General features: G+C 36.1%; 1 protein-coding gene across 1 annotated transcript in view; it reads right to left on the minus strand.

Annotated features, from left to right (window-relative positions):
- The window catches only part of trioa (trio Rho guanine nucleotide exchange factor a), a 124,435-nt gene that overhangs the window by 43,227 nt on the left and 55,325 nt on the right, over positions 1 to 25,883 (minus strand). Inside the window, exons 3-11 of the mRNA XM_073821442.1 lie at positions 23,138 to 23,212; positions 19,301 to 19,415; positions 16,254 to 16,446; positions 8,772 to 9,314; positions 6,771 to 6,893; positions 4,603 to 4,794; positions 741 to 882; positions 675 to 688; positions 265 to 495 (exon numbers count right to left, since the gene is read on the minus strand). Of these exons, the coding sequence (XP_073677543.1) occupies positions 265 to 495; positions 675 to 688; positions 741 to 882; positions 4,603 to 4,794; positions 6,771 to 6,893; positions 8,772 to 9,314; positions 16,254 to 16,446; positions 19,301 to 19,415; positions 23,138 to 23,212 (1,628 nt within the window). The remainder of the gene's footprint in view (positions 1 to 264; positions 496 to 674; positions 689 to 740; positions 883 to 4,602; positions 4,795 to 6,770; positions 6,894 to 8,771; positions 9,315 to 16,253; positions 16,447 to 19,300; positions 19,416 to 23,137; positions 23,213 to 25,883) is intronic.

The raw sequence follows: 25,883 nt of genomic DNA on the forward strand, positions 1-25,883 counted from the left end.
GTTGCCTATGGATTCCTTTCAGCTATTCATGAAGACTCTTCTTCCTTTCTTTTGTATCTCCCTCTCACAACCTTCCATCCCATTGTATCATCTTGATGCTTTTTAAATCATCCCCCAAGGGTATTATGAAATACCACGTGCAGTTCTCACTATCAAACTTGCACCCACGTGGATCTTGTGGGGTATTTCAGGTGAATGAATGTGTGTGTGTGTGTGTGTGTGTGTGTGTGTGTGTGTGTGTGTGTGTGTGTGTGTGTGTTTTACCTGCTGAACGTCTTGCTGGAACACACACAGCTGCAGACGCTGGTGCAGCCGGACCTTACGATGCTGCCAGATGTTCTCCAGCTGCCTCTGGTGATGGAGAACCTCATGGATGATGTCCAAAACATGGTGCACAGCTTTGGAGTAATTGGCAGAAGCCGTCAGCGAATCAGCGCTGCCAGGAGTCAAGGGGCGCTGAAGTTTGTCTAATAAGGCTTTTCCATCTTGGCTCACCTGGGAATGAGCGGGACCGTGATGAGAGAACAATTGCACACACCTATTGGACTAAATGAAGTTTTATTGTTATATGCATTGTAATTCTTAATAGCACCGCATTTTATAATAAATATAATTAGTGAAAATTGCCACTTTAAACATGCCTGTAATTGCTATAATGTGCTAGTACCATTTACTTCGGGATCAGTGCCTTTAAACGGTTTTTCAAGAGTGCCTGGCAATTTAGTGATTTCAAGACGCACAAGTGTGTACCTCAGAGTAGGCAGCGGTGATCTGCTCATACAGGCCTTGGTGATGGTGGATGGCGTCCTCCAGGTCCTGTAGCTCAGAGGGCAGATCCACCTCCCCGCATGCTTTACACCACGAGTCCACATTACTCATGTACTGCAGAGAAAAACAGATGCACACATATTTACAACAACAAAATAACAATACCATCATTTTTAAAGCCTCTTATACTGAAAGCTGTGAGGTATAGTAATGTAAAACAAGACAATAATGGACTGGATCTGTTATTGCCAGGAAGACTGGAAATGCTCATAATATTCTATTGTAAAAAATGTTTATTTAATGTAATTCCATAGAAATTGAGCTGTTGTGGCTCAACAGACCAGTAGGAGCATCCAAATCCAGTCAAGCTGGATTTGTTCTCTTGCAAAAGTACACAAACCAACTTATTTGGTTTAAAGGATTAGTTTACTTCCAGAATGAAATTTCCTGATCATTTACTAATCCCCATGTTATTCAAGATGTTCATATCTTTCTTTCTTCAGTTGAAAATAAGTTAAATGTTTATTTTAAGGAACACGTTCCAGGATTTTTCTTCATATGGTGGACTTCAATGGGGATCAATGGGTTGAAGATCCAAATTGCAGTTTCAATGCAGCTTCAAAGAGCTCTACATGATCCCAGCCAAGGAATAAGGGTCTTATCTAACGAAACGATTGGACATTTTCTAAAAAAAAAAAAAAAAAAAAAATTATATATGTGACCCTGGACCACAAAACCAGTCTTAAGTCGCTGGGGTATGTTTGTAGCAATAGCCAAAAATACATTGCATGGGTCGAAATTATTGATTGTTCTTTTATGCCAAAAATCATTAGGAAATTAAGTAAAGATCATGTTCCATGAAGATTTTTTGTAAAATTCCTACTGTAAATGTATCAAAATGTAATTTTTGATTAGTAATATGCATTGTTAAGAACCTAATTTGGACAACTTTAAAGGTGATTTTCTCAGGATTTTGATTTTTTTGCACCCTCAGATTCCAGATTTTCAAATAGATGTATCTCGGCCAAATATTGTCCTATCCTAACAAACCATACATCAATAGAAAGCTTATTTTCTGAGCTTTCATATTATATATACATCTCAGTTTTGTAAAATTTAACCTTATGACTGGTTTTGTGGTCCAGGGTCACATACACACACACATATATATATATATATATATATATATATATATATATATATAAAAATTACAAAATTTCACACATTGTCTAATTTTCACTTCCAACTTCAAAATCGTCCGACATCGTTGTTTTTCCTTTTTCGTAAAAGGCTGTCTGACTTTCTTGGTGTGTTCGCTTTGAGGTCAGTACTTCCACTTTACGTAATGTGAGCTAGTGCGAGACAAGATTTGTGGTTAAAAAGCGTATAAATGTTAATTTTTTTAAAGAAAATGACCAATTGTTTCACTAGATAAGATCCTTATTCCTCGGCTGCTTTGAAGCTGCACTGAAACTGCGATTTGGACCTTCAACCCATTCATCCCCACTGAAGTCCACCATATGGAGAAGAATTCTGCAATGTTTTCCTCAAAAACCTTTATTTCTTTTCGACTGAAGAAAGAAAGACATGAACATCTTGAATAACATAGAGGTGACAAAGTTATCAGGAAATTTTTATTATGGAAGTGAACTAATCCTTTAAGTTTCAAAACTTTGCTGTGTAACCATTCTCCACTAACTTTAAGGAAGATCTGAACGGTTTGTTTTTTCCATCTAAAGATGTACAAAGTGATTTCTTGACATTGTTTCCTCCTCAGAACAAGATTTCACCCTAAATCTTCATTAAAGTTCATTTAAAGACCTTAAAAAACAGCATGCACTTTAAAATTCACTTTAAAATAAAGGCAAGTTCTAAATTGGACATCTCATAACTTCGTTGTATATTATGTGCATACTTGATTGTATATTCCAGTATATTATGTCTATATAGACCTCTGACATCAAACGAAATGAAATGAATTAAAACTAATAAGGGCAAATGCAGGACATGATGAGAGACATGTTTCATATGCTGCACTCCGAATATCAATCCAAATCAAATCAAATAGTCCTTCATCTCATCCCTCTCTTCCTCAGAGATGAAGAGCAGATCGGGGTTGAGAGTCTGGTTCCTCAACTCAAACAGAATCTCATGCATGAGGACAGCCAAAACCAGACTGGCTTTTGATTGGCAGTTGTGGTGATGCTTAAAGGAATAGAAATCTCTGGAAGAGAGATTGTTGTTGATATAGCCTCTCTATGAAAACACCGTATGTGTGAGAAGAATATTTTATTAGGGAAAGAAAACTTCACCTGTCCTCTCTACTGCAGTCTCTAATGCAAATATGCTTTTTCCACTTTTTCAAATCAGTGTTATTTCACTTTCAAGAAGGATAATGAATTTTGACAATCCAAATAAAGGCTTAGTAAATAAATACATTTGATTATTTAAAATACCTTTCAATATAATTAATTGAAAATTAAAATCCATCTATAAAACGGTTCAGTATTCACCTTATTTTTGCCTTAAGAGCGGGCGCGACCATTTACAAATTTTATGGGTCTGGCATTTGGTCTCATCCGCTGTACAAAACAGCTTGTTTTGCTGCTTGATATTGCAAATTGGTGTGTCTTACCATATTATTTTAATGTACTATCTTAATTATGAACACATTGGTTTGTAGTGCAAACAGTTTTACCATTTACTGCACCGTTGTTATTCTTCTCATTATTTCCCTACAGCGGCTAATGAACCGGAAGTCTCACCCATAGACTTACTTCCACGTATTTTATGCTTAATTAAGAGTATTGTGCTGTTAGTAGGGCTGGGCGATTTGGCCTAAAATCAAAATCTCGATTAATTGAACATTTTAACCCGATTACGATTAATGAACGATTATTTTATTCATTAATAAAATTATATTTAATTATATTTAAATAATATTTATTTTTTTGCCCTCATAGTTCACTGACAAGTTTTGTACAGTAAATATGCGCACATATTACAAGTGAGAGATTTTTGAATGAAGGGTGCACACACTATCTACTATCTATGATTATTTATTGAACATCAGTGTTGAACAACTGAAATTAAAGCATACATTGCTTAAAATGAAAAGTCACATTTTTCTTAAATTAGTGAAAATAAATAACTTGCACTTTTGGAAACAAAATAAATTATTTATAAAATAATAATAAATATTAAAAGTAGAAAATAAGCAGTATCTCTTCTAAATAAAATTACTCTTGTATATCCTGCAAATACTTTTTACTGTATAAATACTGTTTAAGCTCTCCATCGACATGTCGGCGGAATGACTCCACACGCAGTAGTGTTTTTAAAGGGAAAGTAATTGAAATAATTGACCTGGAAAAATTTGATCGATTATAGGTTCTGAATGTCGATTTCGATTACTTTTCGATTAATCGCCCAGTCCTAGCTGTTAGCTTAGCAACATGCTACAATCAGACATCCTGTGCAGAGTGGTATGTAGGTTTGCGTGTAATGCTGTCATCCATTTAAAGCCTTATGAGGAACCATTTAAGAGTTTTCAAGAACTTCAAAAGCAGCTGCCCATGTATGTATGTGGTAGGCAGTTCACTAGGTCTAAAGACAGATCTTGCATTCTCTTTTTTGAAATTATCTTGTCTTTGGATTTCTTCCTGATGTTTAATTTGTTATTCCAAATGAATCAAAGCCAAAGTCTGGTTATCACTCATCTTTTCTCTTGCTTCAGAAGTAATTATATAAAATCTCCCACATACACTAATCTCTCTGCTGAGCGCTCACTGGTATCTGGTATCGTTATGAGATGTTGCAAGCGTTCTCTCTTACCTGGTCGCATTTCTGATGGAAAGTAGCAGACATCTCCAGCAGGGCGCTCCTCTCGTCCAGCGCAGCAGCAAAGGCTTTCCACTCCTGCTCCAGCTGACCTGAGATCTGTTTGATCTGCTGGGACGCATAGTGGCCCGCCTCCAGCAGACGGTTCCCCACCGACATGATGCGGTTTATGTTTACGTAAACATTCTGTGGGAGATGAAAAAAATTGTTTTTTAAGACGACATTTTTAGTGTTTTATTTTTCATTTATTCAGACAACTAGTACAGAATCTTAAAAGGGACATCAAATTGTTTGCATTTAAATGTGTTTTAGCAGTGTGTGGACACACAACCGCCCTACAATGGTAAAATTCCAGTCACTACTTTTTTTTTAATCCACAAAAAACCTAAACAGTCTCAAATATCAAGTAGTTTTGATTTTCTGAGCAGTATGACGTCATACTGCTTAAGCCCCACCCACAACTGTTGACAGACTGTCCCGTATTAGCATATCTCCGCCCTCAGCCAATTGTACGCTGTCTGCCATTTTCTACACGCTCGAGCAGCTGTAGTGAAAACAACAGAGTTGTGTTTAGCTTGAAGTGGTGCTGCGCAATCCAATCAAAGTGAGGGGCGGGGTGAGCAAAGCTCATTAGCATTTAGAGAGCCATGCACCGAAACAGACTGCTGTGAACAGAGCTGTTTTTGACAAGGTAAAACGGGTGATGTTTTAAGGCCCTGATATACTTTCTTTACACGACCACTGAGGAATTTTAAACCAAAGTATGTTGCGGACATTTCATGAAGACCAAAGAATAATACCAACTTGTGGAAAATGGGCATACGATGTCCCCTTTAATATTAGAAATTTATCAGTTATTGGCTATAACACAAAACTAATTATAAGCTTCATGGTATCAACCTGAATTTTTTTTTATCAGTGCAAAACTAATTCAAATTGATATCCTTTCATAAAATCTCATTTTTAATAACTGCTTCTGGATGGATCACAAAACACTGCTATTAGAAGACAGCATTACACATCCCAGAAGATTATTGTCTGTTTAATATGCAAGTCAATCATCAGGAGAAAATCAGTAGTGTGCAAGTCTTTCTGAGTAATAACAAAAAGCATAACATAAACATGAACAGGAATAACAAAATTCAAAAACTAAGTGAAAATGAATGAGCATCTGTTTCCCTGTTTCTGTTTTCTCTCAAGCAACCCTTATTATTAGCAATAAAGTGATATGGGAACTTTAAAGATACTCTACCATTCAAAAGTTTGAGTCCATAAGATTTTGAAAAAAAAACTTTTATACAGAGACATCAGGGTATCCACAAAAATATACAGTAAAGCAGAACAACTGTTTTCAACATTGACAAAAAGTAGAAATGTTTCTTGAGCACCAAATCAGCATATTAGAATGATTTCTGAAGGATCATGTGACACTGAAGACTGAAATGATGATGCTTAAAATTCAGCTTTGTCTTCACAGTAATATATTACATTTTAAAAATAAAATTGGAAAAGAAACAGCTGTTTTAAATTGTAATAATATTTCACATTATTGTTTAACTGTACTCAAATAAATGCAGCCTTGTTGAGCATAAAAGGCTCTTTTTAAAAGACATAAAATCTTATAGACCTTTTGAAAGGTACTGTAATTGGAAGAAAGAAAAAAAAATCAGTGATGAACCATTAACCACACTGAAAATACCTTACAATGGCTTATAACTTAAAAAGTAAATTAATGCTATCATTAAACTTTTACATCAACATTTGAAGACTAACCAGAGCTCAATATGCCTATATCCACTTTCTGCCTCTTTAAACAGGAAGTGATCAATACTTCTCTCTACAGTAATGGGGCTTTTTAAAGGACGCCCCTAACAGGGCCCACAGCTGGTGGGCAGCCACCCAAACAGGAAGCACTTAGGTGGATCATGCTCTATGCTCCATCTCTGATTATATGATGAGTCACCATCACTGAATAAAGAATCGGCTCTTATATTGTAAAAATGAAAACCATTACGCCATTACATTAAATTGAAGAAAAAAAATCCTAGTTTGCTCGGTTAGTAAAAGGCAGTGTGTGCGTAGGTTTTACGCTGTGGGAGCATTACAGGATACAGTGACAGTGACATTTTCAATCTTTTGTAAAACCTGTATAGAAATCTCACCATGCAGTTCATGGCAAAGTGGTTGTGCTGGGTCTGGAGCTCCATGGCGTGGGGGTGGTTGTTGCCGATCTCTGTGTATCCAGCCAGAAACAGTCCTTTGTTGTGCATGATCCAGTCAAACATCTGCAGAGATACAGCAATCGCACACACACACACACACACACACACACACACACACACACACACACACACACACACACACACACACACACGCACGTCAGGCACACATTTGACTGGAAGCAGGTTAAGTGTATGTATGTGTGTACTTGTACAGTAAGGTATCCCGTTGGGGCATGTTTCAGCACGTGTATAGTTGTTCATACAGCTGAAATGGATAAAAATAGCAAAAAAACATAAAAATGACCCGTTTTTCAGGAGCAAAGAATAGCTGCTGGTTTCCTAGCAACATGCAAATCTTCCACCCACTATTGAGACGAATTAGTGAGAACTTCTGTAAATATATGCGCAGATCCAGATAGAAAACACTGGGTTTTGCTTCAATTTAGAGCAGAGGTTCTCAACAAGGGGGCCTCAATAAACATGGATGGAATTTAAATAGACAAAAGTTTTTAAATTAATAAATTATTAATATATTAAAATAAAATAATTAGAATCTAAATTAAAATGCTTAAAAAAAAAAAAACAGATTAAATCAAGATTTAATCTGAAATAATGTTCTTTTTCCCCTCTCAATTATAATATAGTTCTAAAAAAACCCTGGAATCTCAAAATGAATCTCAGAGGTATTCATGTTTAATATCTCAATACTTCTAGTTTCCTTTAATAAAACAAGTTTGAAAACAAGCTGCTTTGTCAGAAATACAAAAATAATATCTTAGCGTTTGTCTTGCCCCTTTTGCTTCCATTTTGCGTGCCCAATATTACATTTCTACTTGATCTAACCTCGAAGTAAGTTAAATAAAAATAAAATAAAATAATTTTTTGCCCCGTTTTGCTTCCATTAAATAATTTACTTGCCTTGTTTGCTTTAATTTTAAGTGGTTAATATCATATTTCTACTTGATCTAACCTCAAAATAAAATAAAATAAAATAAAAAATGATTTGCCCCGTTTTGCTTCCATAAAATAATTTACTTGCCATGTTTGCTTATATTTTAAGTGCCTAACATCAAATTTCAACTTGATCCAACCTCAAAATAAAATAAAATAAAATAAAAAATAAGACCATTTATTTGAACTGTTTTGCTTCCATAAAATAACTTACTTGCATGTTTGCTTTGATTTTAAGTGCCTAATATCAAATTTCTACTTGATCCAACCTAAATTAAAATGAATGAAAATAAACTATAAAATAAAATACAAAAATTAAGTTATTTATCAATAATGTATTTATCTTGCCCTGTTCATTAAATGTATACTTGATGCTACCTTGAAATAAGATAAATAAAAATAAAGTAAAATCATTTGCTATATTTTGCTTCCATAAAATAATTTCAAAATAAAATGAAATGAAGTAAAATAAATAATAAAATAAATGTATTTGCCTTGCCCTGTTTGCTTTCATTTTAAGTGCCTTACTGTAACTCAAATATTAGTTTATTAGCTCTGCCCTCAATGTAAGTTAGCTATATTTTAATTTCTACTTGACCACAAAATAAAAATAAAATAGAAAATAAAAGAATTTAAAAAATAAACTTATTCATCATTAATCTATTTGTCTTGCCCTGTTTACTTAAGTTTTAAGTGCCTAATATTAATAATATAGAAACATTTCTACTTGATCCAACCTTAAATAAATAAATAAATAAAATAAATAAATATATAAATATATATATATATATATATATATATATTTTTTTTTTTTTTTTTTTTTTTTTTCCAATGGATGACTCACAAATATTTCTAGTGGAAAACATTTTTATGCCATAAATACTGTAGAAATACACACACAATGAACCCTGTTAATATACAGTATATAATACATAGCAAGCAAAGCTGTAACTGCTTCATGTTTCTTGAGTATGCATGTGTAGATCTTACCTTTTCAGCATCCTGCTCGAAAAGCCTGAGTTGGAAGCACTGGTCCAACTGCAGCTTGCGGACATGCCAGGCCTGGTGCAGGTTCTGCCTGGTGCTGTGCAGTTTTTCCAGTAGGGCTGAAATGCGGGGCACCAGGCCCTGGGTGTCAGCATTGGGTTGTCCCTGCCCTTCCCTCTGCCCTGGCGGGACTGGTACAGTCCGATTAGCATAGCTCTCGCTGCTTTGAATCCTCTGCAGCAGCCTTTGGCCTTCACTGTCCACCTCCTCCACAGGAGCCTTCATCACCCTCTTCTTCAGGGCCGCATTCTCCTCTATCATGCGCCGGGCTCCCTCTAAGTCCTGCGGGAAGTCTTTACGTGTGACCGTTTCTTGCATCTCTTCTAGACGTGCAAGCAGGTGCCGAGCGTTGCCCGTGAAGTCTTCGAAGGCCACGCGGATCTCGATCCACTCTTCGTGGTTGTAGTCCAAGCTGCCCTCAAAGTCGGGCGTCAACTGGGATGGGTCCACAACCTTAGATAAGCCCTCCAAGGAAACCATGGTGGTCTGAAGGTGGGTGTGATGGAGGCATGGAAGGAAGAGAAAAAGGACAGTAAGGATACAGAGAAAGGATGTGGGTGGAATATGAAAATTAACCAATATCCACAGTACTATAACGCACAATCTGACTTCGAATGTCCTAAATCCTATGTGAATGGATGCAGCCGTTCCAGGCTCCGTTAATGACCAGCAAGACGGGACTGCTATTTTTAACCGGGGGCATAAATCTAATTTCATACAGGCACTCAGGGACCACCTGAGGTCCAAACTACCTAGAGACAGACAGACTCCCAGCATGAAGCCTGAGGGCGTCAGAAAGGGCGATATCCTCACCACCAGCACTGCAGTAACACAAACCAGCACTGAACTACCTGAAACAGGAAAGAGCCTCGGGTAATATGTAAATCTGTATACAAATGTAAATGCATGTGGCAAAACAACCACATCCAATCAGAACATATCTGATGTTTTAAAGGGACAGTTCACCCAAAAAGGAAAATTCTGTCATTAATTACTCTCAAGTTGTTATAAACCAATAAGACCTTTGTTCATCTTCAGAAGACAAATTAAGATATTCAAGACCCTGCATAGACTGCAATGCAACTGACACATCCAAGGCCTAGGAAGGTAGTAAGGACATCCTGTGACAGGAATCTGTGATTCAACTGTAACATTATGACGCTACGAGAATACTTTTTGCGTGCAAAGAAAACCAAAATAACAACTTTATTCAACAATTTCTTATCTTACATGTCAATCTTTGACATCTTTTCAGGAGAGAACCACAACGCAGCTGTCGGATTTTGTCAAAAGTATCTTAATTTGCGTTCTGAAGATGAACGAATGTCTTACGGGTTTAGATCGACATGAGGGTGAGTAATTAATGAAAAAAAATCGTCATTTTTGGGTGAACTACACCTTTAATATCAATGATATTTTTGGACCAATGAGATTTCACAATGGCTCAAACTGCAGCTTATAAGCAAAAGCTGCAGTTACATCATCTTCGTCCTCAATCGCTCAAGCGGATTCTGATAGGATGTCAATGTTTTTATTGTTCGTCAGGTGCATACAATTCTGTAAGTGGTTCTGTAAGTGAATCCTATTATATTTTTCTCTCTGTCCTATGTGAGAAAAGGGCATTAAAGCAGAAACAATCTAGAAAATGTCCTGTTAGCAGCCTGTTTGTTAAATATTTCAGTATTTGCATTTTAGAAAGTTGAACAAAAGGGGAAGCTTTTATGGTGTCACTTTTCCACTTCATACCTGGTTAGGAAAAGTGGTGCAGAAAAAGGCTTGAGAAATTGAGTGAGGGTTTTTTTTAGTATTATGTACAGTTGTGCTCAAAAGTTTACATACCCCTTACAGAACATGCAATTATGTTAATAATTTTATCAAACTAAATGGGATCATTAAAACGGCATGTTATTTTTTACTTCGTACTGTGCTGAATAAGCTATTTCACATGTTTATATATACTCCACAAGACAAAATAATAACTGAATTTATAAAAATGACCCTGTTCAAAAGTTTACATACCCTTGAATCTTATTACTGTGTGTCGTTTCCTGGATAATCCACAACGGTTTTCATGTTTTGTGATGGTTGTCCCTTGTTTGCCCAGAGCAGTTCAACTAACTGTTGTTCTATAGAAAAATATTGTAGTTCCTGCACATTCTTTGGTTTTCCAGCATCTTCTGCAGATTTGAACCCTTTCCAAAAGTGACTGTATGATTTTGAGATCCATCTTTTTATACTGAGGACAACTGAGGGACTCATACACAACTATTACAAAAGGTGAAAACATTGACTGATGCTTAAGATGGCAACACAATGCATTAAGAGCGAGGGGGTGTAAACTTTTGAACAGGATATTGAGGTGTAAATTCTTCTTTCATTTTGTTTAAAGATCATATTTTTTCATTTAGTACCGCACTTCAGAAGCTACATAAATACATTCATGTTTTCCAGAAGACAATATAAGGACAATTTACTCTTATCGTCCAACTCAAAAAGTTTACACCCCCCAGCTCTTAATGCATTGTGTTGCCTTCTTAAGCATCATTAAATGTTTTTACCTTTTGTAATAGTTGTGTTTAATCCCCTCAATTGTCCTCAATATGAAAAGATGGATCTCAAAATCACACATTCACTTTTGGAAAGGGTTCAAATATACAGAATATGCTGGAAAACCAAAAAATGCACAGGAGCTGAAAGATTTTTTCTGAAGAACAACAGGCAGCTGAACTGCTCAGGACAAACAAGGGACTCATGAACAACTATCACAATAAAGATATCGTTAAAATAGTCCATGTGCCGTCAGTGTCAACCGTAATGTTATGAAGCTACTAGAATACTTTCTGTGTGCAATGAAAACAAAAATAACAACTTTATTAAACAATTTCAATGAATTGCAAGTCTTCCTCTCTGTCAAAATGTATGTGCAACATGCGTCTTCCTCTGCTTGTAAACAAGGCAAAGAGCATCTGGGATCTGCGTCAGCAGCACCGCACATATAGTCTGTGATACTCTCATGAACGCGCATCAAAGACTGGCACAGAACATGTCAGTTGCATTGCTGTCTATGGACAGTCAGAAAGCTCTCGCATTTCATCAAAAATATAATTTATGTTGCGAAGATGAACGAAGGTCTTACACGACATGAGGGGGTTAGTAATTAATGACCAAATATTTATTTATGGGTGAACTATCCCTTAAAACAATTTAAGCAATACATGTAGATTTGATTTAGCTAACCATACTGATGTGTCTGCAAGAATTTATCAATTCATACATGCACAATTAGCAATTAGACTCAAAGAAAGTTACACTTTTCCATTAATTTATTGCTCATCACATTTTGTTTGTCTGCTCTGAGAAGACCTAAAAAAAAATAGTGTTATTCTACAAACGAATAGATGGAAGAAAAGAAAAAGAAAACAAATGTGTGTGAGTGGGCTTCATCAAAGCAATGAAAGAGGAGAGAGCGGAGGTGTGTGCCTCTTTTGTGAATTCAAGGTACATGTGGTCCAAACCTATTCATCAATTGGAGTCCTGCTGTCATACAGGCATCTGCAGCCTTTCACAGACACACATCAACATGAGCATGCTGCCCATTAGTCCATTAACTGCAATGAGAATAATGTGAGCTATGGACTGCATTTGCTTTTTTTTGCCTTCTGCTCATATTTTGCTGTTCGGTAATTATGAGAAATGTGGCATGTCATGAGCAGTGGGCGAGATGAGAGCTTGCAGCCATCCCTATGACAAATTCCTTGACCCTGCCCACCAGAAACATTTCATCATGTGTTGTGCTCAACACTTGTTTGGACTTACATGGACCACCAGATGGTAGGGAGTGCTTCTGATCCTCCCACTGCAATTCACGCACAATATCACAGCATTGTGAGAGAAGAAAAGCTGCCAAATAGGGCAAATTGGGGAATATATGTGACAGACACCACCATGCTGACCAGTGATTGGCCAAAGTGTATCTCACTTCCTTCGAGCCTTCTATTTTAGTTTTATTTTAGTTTTTCATGCAATTCATCTTAAGCTTATTTTATTTCAGTTATTAGTTTTGGATCTAATATTTATACATTAATTTAACTAAATGATTTTAATAGTTTTAGCTTTAGTTAACTACAACAAATTTGTACTAAACTTTTATTATTTAAAGGATTCCAGAATAAAAATGTCCTGATAGTTTACTCACACCCATGTCATCCAAGATGTTCATGTCTTTCTTTCTTCAGTCGAAAAGAAAGGTTTTTGAGGAAAACATTTCAGGATTTTTCTCCATATAGTGGACTTAAATGGGGATCAACAGGTTGAAGGTCCAAATTGCAGTTTCAGTGCAGCTTCAAAGGGCTCTACACAATCCCAGCTGAGGAATAAGGGTCTTATCTAGTGAAATGAGCCATCTTCTTACAAAAAGTAAAATTTATGTACTTTTTAACCACAAACGCACATGCACATCCTCACGCATTACATAATCACATTGGAAAGGTCACGTGCCGTTAGTTTTTCACCTGTGTACTCTGGTTAAGAAAAGTCCATCTCATTTTGTCCATCGTAACATCGTTGTTTTACCTTTCTTTGTAAAGGGTGTATGACTTTCTTTGCACGTTCGCTTTGTAAAGACTGGGTCAATTCTTCCACGTGCATGCGTGAGGTCCAACTAGTGCAAGACGAACATTTGTGGTTAAAAAGTATATAAACTAGCATTTTTTTTTCAGCAAATGATGATCGTTTGCTAGATAAGACCCTTATTCCTTGGCTGGGATTGTGTAGACTCTTTTGAAGCTGCATTGAAACTGCAGTTTAGACCTTCAACCCGTTGATCCCCATTGAAGTCCACTATATGGAGAAAAATTCTGGAATGTTTTCCTCAAAAACCTTAATTTCTTTTCGACTGAAGAAAGAAAGACGTGAACATCTTGGATGACATGGGGCTGAGTAAATTATCAGGACATTTTTATTCTAGAAGTAAAATTATCCTTTAAGACGTTTAAGATTTAAAGGTTGTATCAGCGATTTCTAGCCTGAAACATAAAGTGTCAAATTCAGCTGACCTTTCATCACGATCCGCTCGCTGCCTGCCCCATAAATTGTCTGTGAAAAAAAACGCGTCTCTCTGGTCAGCCTAGAGTCCGAGATATGCCAAAAAAACAATCGGCACTATACACCAAACCAAACCCCTGACGCTGATTGGTTGGAACACTGTTTGTTTACGTGTGGAAAGGTTGGTAGTGCCGATTGTTTTTTTGGCATATCTCGGACTCTAGGCTGACCAGAGAGACGCGTTTTTTTCACAGACAATTTATGGGGCAGGCAGCGAGCGGATCGTGATGAAAGGTCAGCTGAAATTGACACTATGTTTTAGGCTAGAAATCGCTGATACAACCTTTAAGTCTGAAAATTTCCACTGACTTTATGAGGAGTTCACACTGACAGTGACAAAGTACCTAAAAATGACTCATTTTTAATGAGAGTTTCAATGATTTTTATGGTCAACAATCGCTGTTGATGCTGGTGAATGACTGGGTCAACAACTCGACAAAGCTAAGAAAAGTTTACCTTGCAAATGAACAGTAAAGTGATGCAGCAACTACAAATGGGAGTGAAGATAGCGGAGCTTGTTCAGTATGTGTGACCCTGGACTACAAAATCAGTCTTAAGTAGCATGGGTATATTTGTAGCCATAGCCAAAACTACACTGTATGGGTAAAAATCATCGACTTTTCTTTAATGCCAAAAATCATTAGGATGGCAAGTAAATATCATGTTCCATGAAGATATTTTGTAAATTTCCTACCGTAAATATATGAAAGCTTAATTTTTGATTAGTAATGTGCTTTGCTAAGAACTTTATTTGAACAAATTTAAAGGTGATTTTCTCAGTATTTAGATTTTTTTTTTGCACCCTCAGATTCCAGATTTTCAAATATCTGCATCTCGGCCAAATATTGCACTATCCTAACAAACCATACATTAATGGAAAGCTTGTTTATTCAGTTTTTAATTGATATATGAATCTCAATTTAAAAAAAATTACACTTATGACTGGTTTTGTGGTTCAGAGGCACATATGACTCAGTAACACTATTTACCAGGAAAAAAAAAAATATTATCGTCGAAAACTGATTGACATCTTAGATTTACCAGCAATAGATCCTATTTTCATATGTGCAGCCAATTAATATTAACAGACCATCTAGCAACAGGAACTGGAATAAAAAACTGTCAGTGTGAGTATTTTTATGCCAAAAATATTCAAATTCCTTCTAATTGACTGTTTTGGAATCTTAAACTGCCGCAGCTTCATTATTTAAAGGTAGTTATTTGGCAACCTCTTCACATTTCTGTTTGATACACTGCTACAACCACTGATACCTGGTGCCCTTTATTTTTTCCTCAACATTTCACATGAGAAAATAGAGCAGAACTGATGTAGTGAGGAATTTACTGTCATTCACATCACAGCCACACATTTATCTTTTTGGTGTTATGAGCGTTGCCATAGAAACAAACAATTTCAGAGTCCGAGGACGTGACGTGAAGCTCAGAGCAGAATCTCAGAGGCTTTTTTTAAATTACGGTAATTCCGACATGACACGTAACTGTCAGTGATGACATCACAGTAATACACCAGATCCCGATTGGTCTTAATCGAATATTTCGTAATCACGTTTTATTCATGGAGACTTAAGAAACGAATCATCATTTGATGTAAAACATTATTCTCTTGCAGCTTTTATTTTCCACAAGCACTCTTTTACTGTCAAGCTGAACGCATGCACAACACAAAAGCTCTAAAAGCTTCTACTCCAATAAAAACAAACACCACTGCACTCAAAAACAAGTGCGATAAAAAAAATAAAAAGCTTTCCACTCTGGCGGCTCTGTGAGTGAAAACAAAGTTGCACCAACACCTTGCAATCGAGACGGCTCAATATTTAACAAATGCAGAAAAATCTGCCGAAAAAGCATTTCTGCTGCATCCACATTTACATTCATCTTGTCAACCCACACACACACACACACACACACACACAGAAAGACAGAACATCAACACCCACACACTCCCACATGACCAGAGCCGCCTTCACATGCTCACACCAACACAGATCGGATGTCACAGACAAACCCGCAGATTATTAATTAATAAGATGAAAAAAAAGGCAGACTAGAAGCCATTTCACCAGATTTTTCAGAGGACTGTAGAAATAATCTACAATATTAATAATAATAATGCCTTGAAAAACTAATATACATCAACTGGGTTAACAGAGCATCACTAATTATAGTATATCAATCCATGCAATAATCAAAACATACAAAAAAAAGTGATGGACAGTGAGCTCTAAAGGTGTCAACAACATCCATCTCTAGCTACGCCTCTCAACATAACCCTACAAGCAAGAAACTGAAAGACGACCATACCTCAAACTCAAACTTGGAGCTGCCGAAGTTGGTCCTCTGTTTTTGCCAGAAGTTGTCTGGTTTGATAATGAGGGCGACGTGGATGCAGCAGGGAAATGATTCCTGCAGGATCTTCAGCAGAGGCTTGATGGAATCCCATTTGGAGCCACGCATGTCCACGATGACCGTGAAGCCATGTTTGCACACGTCCTCGCTGGATGACAAGGGGAAAAAAGAGAGAGAGAGAACAAAATATGAGCTTTAATCTTCTTTGCATTACATAATCTATGGTGCATCCTCCTAGTTAAGAAACAAACGCAACCGCTGCACGAATGCAACTGGAGAAACTAAAAAAATCCCCTTATCAAAAAAAAAAAAAAATCAATGCATATAGAACAGAGAGCATAAATGCATGGCAAAGCTTACCCATTATGCACAGCTGCAAAACGAGTCAAGTGAGCACAAAACCTGCTTTCAGAGAGGCCTCTGGTATCCAATCTGTCAAGGTTCTACCTGTCCTAAAAGCAGCGACACAACCTGCGCTGCTGACCGCATCAGTCCGTTGCTCTGAAATCCAGAGCGTGTTTCACTCAGCTGTCAGTCAAAACATCTGCCTGTCCGATTTCACCTCAGAAAGTGTCTATTCGAGGAGCTGACGGTAATGAAGAGCTGTAGACGAACACACAGCCGTGTGCGACTGCGACACTGTTTTCCTCTCTCTCTCTCTCTTTCTCCCTCCCTCTCTTGCTCACTGGCATGCTCGCCCTCCCATTTTTTTCACGCACACTCGCCTGCTCTCCATCTCTGAAGATGACTGCTCTCTCTCTCTCTTGCTCTCTTTATCATGATACATCTCTTCCCATCTTTCTGTGTGTTTCTCTTTTTTGTCTCTAGGGGATTTGCTTTGTAACTGTAGATCGCTCTCTCTCTCTTTCTCTGGTGTGACTGTGTGGGTGCAGGGGACAGAGTTTGTGAGCGAGGATGATGAGGAGGAGGAAGAGGCTGTTGGCAGTGGCTGAACTGCAGCAGGTTCTTGATCGTGCCCACGCTGCCTTTTCCACCAACCACTCTTCCCATCGCGCCCCCTCTTGCATTTCTCTTATATCTAAATCTCTCTGTTTTTATTCCCCGCCCTCTTGTTAAAAGCATAGAGCGACTAAATTCATTGCGGTATTGCTGGCTGAGGAATATGTTTTTATTAAATATGTCAAATTTGATGATAAACCATCCAGTCATGCTGCTCTCAGCTATACAAGCCATTCTACAAGCTAAATGCTGTATGGGGGGTTCTTCAACATCTGTATGCTAATATCACATTTTATTTTACATTTTTTTTATTATCACTTTCATTTTACTATTCATTTTGTGATGGAAATGACATTTTGACATTTTCACCCTACATGCACTACCAGTCAAAAGTTATTGAACAGTAAGTATTTGTAATGTTTTTAAGGAAGTCTCCTCTGCTCACCAAGCCTGCATTTATTTAAAAGTACAGCAAAAACAGTAATATTGTGAAATATTTGTACTATTTAAAATAACTGCTTTCTATTTGAATATATTTAAAAATGTAATTTATTCCTGTGATCAAATCTAAATTTTCAGCATCATTACTTCAGTCTTCAGTGTCACATGATCCTTCAGAAATCATTCTAATATGCTGATTTGCTGAATTTATTTTTCAAGAAACATAATAATAATAAATGTTTTTGAGCAGCAAAACAGAATATTAGAAGGATTTCTGGAGTAATGATGCTAAAAATTCAGCATTGAAATCACAGGAATAAATCACATTTTAAAATATATTCAAATAGAAAACTGTTATTTTAAATAGCAAAAATATTATAAAAAATAATAGAGTCTTCTCTAAAAATAACGTTAAAATCTTACTGTTCAAAAACTTTTGACTGGTAGTCAACTCCTTACATAATATGACAAAAAGCTTAATTTTTTGCATACACAACATCCCTAATATATCATCTCAAGCATAACTATAACAATACTGGAGGGGATGGTAACAAACTATTAAACAATAAAAATATCTCAGAAATAACGCATTGGCAACTAACTGAAATTAAAATAAAAATAAAAGTTAAAGTACTAAAATTACTAAAACTAAACTCAAAATAAACCTAAAAAATATTTAAAAAAAACTAAAACTATTTATATTACTAATTTATTACTAAAAACAATAGTATATAAATAATAAAATAATAAAATAACACTGATTCACTGACACTGATATCTGCTTGGTAACAAAGTACACTAAACTTTAATGTTCACTTATCATCTTGATAAAACTTTACGATAAGATGTCATTTTTTTGTCATTTGTTATCATTAGTTAATGTATTAACTAACATAAACAATACATTTATTACAATATTTATTAATCTTTCTTAACATTAGTCAATAAAAATGTTAGTTCACAGTGCATTATCTAATGTTAACACAGCTTGTGATTTTAATAATGCATTAGTAAATGCTGAAATTAACATTAAGGTTAATAAATGTTGTAGAAGTATTGTTGATGTTTTTAATGGATGAAAGTGCCAGCACTTTCACAGTGTGCTCTGCTCTCTGTAGCTGCACTGTACCAAAGTTACCACCCTCATGCTCCAACTAATAGACGCTAACGGCTCCGTAAACAAACATGTTTATAGAGCACGACTGCTCGGCAGAGCCGTTTAGAGGAATTGAACTGAAGTGTAGATTTGGCTTGTCTCATTCAATTTTTATAAGCACAACAAAAGCTCACATATGAAGAGACACAGCATCCCTAGTTCACAGGTCAATTACAGATCAATGCGCCCGATTATGAGGAAAAGACAACAACATAGCGGTGAACAGCAGGACAGTTGGCACATCCACTGCACAATTCAGTGAATCCAATCCAGTCGCTTTTGTTCTTTTTAAAGGAATGAATCCGAACGGATAGTAAAGGAAAAGCAGTCAACAAATGCTCAGCAGGTGCATTCTGGGATGGTTTCTAAAACATACTAAAGGAGTTCAAAAGCTCCTAGTGGGCAGAGTTCGTTCTAACTGAGTAGTGAGTGAGTTTGTCAATACCTAGGGATGCCGGCGAGGTAGGCGATGAGTCTGCGGAGATCCTCGTGTCGTATTCGGTCATGGTTGGTTCGTGATGGGAATGTTAAAACTGGACCGCCGCGTTTGTCCCTGCCCCCTGGAGAATTAAAAATGCAGGAAAAAGAGGGTTGACGGAAAGGGAAAGACAGGCAGAAAATGAAATTGGCTTTACTTTTTGAAAATGCTTCAAATATCCCATAATACAAACATAAAATGCTGTGCATCCAATAATACTTTGTATTTTCCTGCACATTTACCTGTCACAGTGGTAATTTGGTATTTAATGTCTTTATCAGAGTATAGTCAAAGACGGCATACAAAACAGCACATGGCACAAACAAAAACCAATTTAAAAGGGGAGGACGTAGTCGTACACAGTCTTGTTTTCATGCCAAAAAAAAAAAAAGAGACTATGAATGAAAAACACTGGAGCTGTAAAAAAAGCAGCACATTGCTGGACTGGCGAGTCTGATTCAAAACCTGCTTGTTGACAGTATCAGGCAGTCAGTCATTACTAAAATAATTTAATTACTGTTAAATCAAGTCCATGTTCTTTAGTGCAGTGTCTTCAGAGAATACTGAATGATAGCGTAGACTGCTTTTCTGAGTAACTGTGAGATAATTCAAGATGAGACCCTGTTACATGATTCGATATCATAACTTACCATCTCTGTAAATCTCTTTGAATGACTCAGCTTTTCAAGTGGTTGTATTAAGCGTCTCTGAAATAACTTTTTAGTGTCTTTTAATGTTCTGTTTATAAGCGTGCTAAGAAAAAATGGACTGAATAAATCTAATTTTAGAAGTTCAGAAATCTGTACATTTATGTACAATTTAGTTTTATCCAAATGAGTCAAGATCAATGGGTCAGGATGGTCAAGTAGTCACTCAACAATCAACTAGCTGACTAGTGAGGGTGACTAGCTTACCTAGATTTGTTTTCCGAATGCATTTAATTTCTAATAAATACTGTCATCACTTACTCACCCTCACGTCATTTCAAACCTGTTTTTTTTTTCTTCTTCAGAAAACAAGAGAAGATATTTGTAACAGTTTTAACCATACAATGAAAGTCAACTGAAAGTGGACTTTGGACCACAATGATTTTCATTGCATGGACAAAAGAAGAAGGTTTCACAAAAAAAAAAAGGTTTACAGGTTTAGATAGACATGAGGGCGAGTAAATGATGACAATTTACATTTTTGTGTAAATTATCCCTCTAAATCTTTTCAGCTACAGCTATCAAGCTTCGCTTTGTAACAAAGCCAACAAATTTCAAGACAATTTCAGTCAGATTTTAAAAGGGCAATGTGAAGACCATGAAAGTTGTGTGCAATAAAAGAAATACCATGTTTCCTGTATAAATGCCATGGCTTAATTTCTTAAGCGTCTTAGCATTTCTCATTTCTCAATGCTAATGAACAGAGACTAGGTTCTAGGGGTGGGCGATATACCAGTAGACACGATTACCCAGTAGAAATTTGCCAACCGGTAAAGATTTTGGACTATCCAAGGCTCTACAGTGCAACCATTTCAGTCGCATTTGCACTACTGTGTGCGACTATAAAAAAATATTAAGACATTTGTGTTTGCGCTAAGAGGAGCTTCAAAGGTTTCTACGTGTTTTTGCAATGCTGAGTAATGTATCATGGACATCCACAAATCCTTTCATAAACAAAGTGTAGAGACAGTGTAAATAAGAGATTCATTGTGCAATATAGAGAGCTTCATTAATTATAATGGAACTTTGTGAGATTGCGATGAAGTAAGATGAGTGACAGCTTTTAATGATTTAATCGCTGACTGTTCACACAGATTGTGTTACTAAGCCCAAACCCCTCAACTCTAGCACAACAAACTCACTGAGTGGCTGGGATATCCATGAGGATTTTCTCCAGCGAATGTGCTGAATCTCACTAATGGCCTGTGTTTGTAATAGGATAATCCATCTTATCCTCTGACGCTAAGGAATATAAATAAATAAAATGCATATAGCCGCATGCTTATGCAGAAAGCACTGGATGTTCACACTTAGGGCTCTGCAGATTCACTTCTGCTCTGTTCTTTATTTTTTAGGCACACTCTAACACCTGTGGATTGTGCTTGTTGTATCATGGGACGTGTGTGACGGTTACTCATCCCTATGGAGACAGTTTATGCTTCTGAGTCATTTCAGTGCTGGTCTGTTAGTCGTACAACTAAAAGAGCCAAAAAGAAGCTCAGAGAGCGAGTGAGAAGGAGACTTTAGTGTAAATCAAATGATGGCCTCTGTCAGGCAACAATGACACACCAACTAAAATCATTTTAGGAAGTATATGAACATTCAGAAAAAATTATTTTGGGTCAAAGACATGTTGTCCTGTGATTGTGATCAAGGGTTGTTATAATTGAAGTAACCCTGAAATAAAATTAAACATGAATATTAGAACTTTACCTTAACAACAACAGCTAAAAAAAAAAACACTTAAATAAAAATTTGAAATGTTGATTAAAATAGATACTAAAAGTGACAGACTAAAATTGCTAAATAACAACAAAAATAATAAATTAAAGCTAAATAGAAATATTTTAAACAAAAACTAATATAAAAAACAAAAGCATACAATTACAAACTTTTACATAATGATATAAAAAGAAAGCTAATTCAAAATATTAATAAATAGGGGTCGACCAATTTTTGCTCTGGCCTTTTATCGGCACCGATATTAAGCATTTTTTGGGGGTTATCGGTATCGGTCTTTTACAAAACCGATTTGCTGATAAAATAATTTAAAAGCATTAAAAAGAAGTTTTAATCAGAGCCCTTGATATTCCTAATTTTGACATTAATTTTCATTTTTACACCAGACACATATATCTGTTCAACATATCGGTTATCGGTCTACTTGATCTGTAATAATTGCTATTGGAATCGGCCTTGAAAAACACATATCGGTCGACCGATTATTGCTCTGGCCTATTATCGCCGCCAATATTAAGCATTTTATGGTTATCTGCAATTTTCAAAACCGATTTGCCGATAAAATAATTAAAAAGCATTAAAAAGAGTTTTTATTCAGAGCCCTTGTTATTCTTAATTTTGACATTAATTTTCATTTTTACACTAGACACATATATGTGTTCAAAATATTGGTTGTCGGTTTACTTGATCAGTAATAATTACTATCGAAATCGGCCCTGAAAAAGACATACCGGTTGACTGATTATTGCTCTGGCCTATTATCGGCACCGATATTAAGCATTTTTTATGGTTATCGGTAATTTTAAAAAAAAATTTGCCGATAAAATAAAAGCATTTAAAGAGCCCTTGTTATTCTTAATTTTCATTTTTACACCAGACATATATCTGTTCAAAATATCGGTTATCGGTCTACTTGATCTGTAATAATTGCTATCGGCCCTGAAAAAAAAATATCGGTCGATCCCTATTAATCCCTTAGCATTCCTGTCAAACTTAACTCAATGCAAAACATTCCGAACGTGGAAAGTTGAAAGGCTAAGGGGTTAATAAATACTATAATTTTTACTACACTACTATACTTATACTAATACTATAATTTATATAATTATTTTATTTTTCTGAATTGCAGCTTTATACACCACAATGTGACTATCTTTTTTATTTTTTACTCTGAGATGCAAACTGGTTTCCATACTATCCTGCTGGAACACTTGCTCTTCTCCACTAGAAGTATTGAAGGCACAGACTCCTGTTGACGATATGTACAGTACTTCCTTCTGAGAAAGTGTGTTATGACCACTAGACATAAAAGAGTTATAGCAATGAATGTCAATGAATAGCACTCAAATTAACACACCTGATAAGAAGGCCACTTTTTCTTTTAGAATGGGCAAAACTTCCATCGCCTTCATCTCTTCATTTCTGCAAAATCCTGAAAAACAAAACAACAGAGCAGAATTTAGAGTTCATGCAAGCTTATTGTCATAATCAGGGCCTTGATGTAGCAGTTAGCATACTGTATATGCTCAATTTTGTGCTATATGCTCAAATAGGAAATCCGAATTTGCATCTGGTCCATTTAAGGCCCATGAATATCAATTTCACATTCTCCTATTCAGATTCTTTTACATCTATTTAACCAAATGTAAAGACTAGAGGTCGACCGATGTATCGGTTTTGCCGATTAATCGGCACCGATAGTTGATTGGCCGACCTATCGGTTATCGGCAAAAATCCTTGCCGATAGTTTTTCCGGGTTGCGTTCTTTGCTGAAGCGGCTCACGCTCCGCTCCGCTGTCATAGAGTATGAGAGGTTAAGCCCCAGACCAATGTTTAATGTCAGGATTGTTACCATATATTTGTATTGATTTATATCCAGCTGGTGATATTCTTAGCCAGCAAAGTTGCAGATTTAAGGACGTGATGTGAGAAAGCAAACTGTGTTCATTCAGCCGACAGAATCCTGCCGAGTCACAGCGCGCCATAGTTTTACAGATTGCAGATCTGTCCCAAATCATTGTTAATGTTGACCCTGGGCTGGAAGATTAAGTATTTTGCATTTAAGCAAAATATTTTTTTATTTCTGTAGCTCTAATAATGTCTGTATGCTTCATATAGAGCTATAATTTATGTTTTAGCCTTTTCGTCAGGCAGCGGAAGCATGGTAGTTACGAACTTTATTTTACAATGCCATTTTCCGGTTCTTATTTTATTTTAATAACAAATCAACAAAATATCTATTCAAAATTAAGATAAAAAATATACAAAACGAAATTCGTTTAAGAAGGGATTTTCCACAAATAAAAACGTACGAAGTGGTCAAAAATTGTGTCTGAGCCTCTCCAATTCTCCCGGCGTATTGCCGTCCAATTCATACCACGTCCTTTATGACATTTACAAATTACACAAACTTCTTTCGTAATTAACATATTAAACTGAAACAAAACAAATAATATTTAAAAATAAATGTATAACATAAAATAAATTGTTTCTGAAATGGCTGCAATTAACGATATAGATCGCACTTTCTCTTTCCGTTTGATCTGTTCTTTAATCTAACCTTTGCTGCTTTTTTTATCATTCTTGAAGTAAACATTTGCCCGTTTGGTGATTAAATAAACTGTTTTAGATTTCTGCTTGAACTACACAACATGTCCTGTGTGTGTTTGATACCTGCAAGTTATCCGTTAACGCAGCGCTGCACTTTTATCCGGTTTCATTAAGGGTGGGTGAAAAAAAAGGATTCTCGGATGCATCGCAATCCTCTCTTCAATGAGCGTGTTTTCCCGCATATGGCACATGTGCGCGCTAGAGACGCGGCGGGCTTCATTGCACAGGATTTGCACTGTGAGCTACATGTGCATTGTTTGACAGTGTGAACTTTCAACCGCAGTTTTTTACTTTACATATGCCTTCATTTCTGTCCTTTGTAATGCAGTACTATTAGATGCACAAAACTCACGCACTGACAGACTTTCACTTGTGCTTTGGGTTTGTTCGTAAAAGCTCTATTGCTGATGCGGTTAAATGCACTTGCATTTTCGAATACTTTTATACGAAACTGATGTACAGTACACAGTCAGTTATGTTTTTAGAGCAGGACAAAACATTTGATAAATCGAAATAGATCTGTGCATTCGTTTTAATGCAGCCTGTTAAAGAAGCTACTGTCTACGATCTCATCAGTAATTAATCAAATGATAAAGAAAAAAGAACACTTTAATTGTTTAAAAAAGAAGCCTGCTTATATAATGGAAAAATCAATTAGATATAAATTGTAAATGAAAATGTAGCCATGTGCAGTAATATTGAAAACTGAGAATGTGACGCCTGGTTATATTTAGTTGATATTGAAAATCGTAATTAAATTGAATCTTAATTTTAAGATGGCAGTAGGCCTACTGACATACAGAGATTCCAAATATAAACAAAAGGCATAAAACCTGCAATTTTACATATTGTTAAAATGTAAAGATTCACACCCCTTTAAAATGAGCCCATTAACATCAACTAAGATTGATGAAAGCTGTAGAATAGAAGTGTTGTTCCTTGTTAGAGTCTGTTAATTTCAACATTTACTGTAATATTGTTAAATTTTGAAGTTTATTTTGTTAACATTAATGAACTATGAAATAACTAATGATCAATATATAATTAATATGAATATTTTTATTTATTTACAAAGTATGGTTTAGTATATATTTTTTTAAATAGTAGAGCACTATTTTAGTTGCCGTTCAGTATCCATTTTCAAAAACTATCGGTTAATTAATCGGTATCGGCCAGTGTGGTCCAACCTAGCTATCGGTATCGGTAAAAACCAATATCGGTCGACCTCTAGTAAAGACAGTCCAGAAACATCATCATTTGTTGTTCTGTTCTTGGCATGAGCTGATACCGCCTCGAGCGCTGGACCTCGTTCAAGCGCTTTGCATGAGATCAGCAGCAACCTGGATGAAGCATCACTTCTGTTCATTTGTTTTTATGATTCACAGGTTTGAGTTGACTAGGTTTGGCGAGGCTGTGCCAAAGTTGAGTTAGTCATGCATAGCCAGCAGACTGACTTTGGTCTCTCTGAGAGCCTAGACTCACAATCACAAACA

Source organism: Garra rufa, chromosome 17 (assembly GCF_049309525.1).
Source record: "Garra rufa chromosome 17, GarRuf1.0, whole genome shotgun sequence".
NCBI lineage: Eukaryota > Metazoa > Chordata > Actinopteri > Cypriniformes > Cyprinidae > Garra > Garra rufa.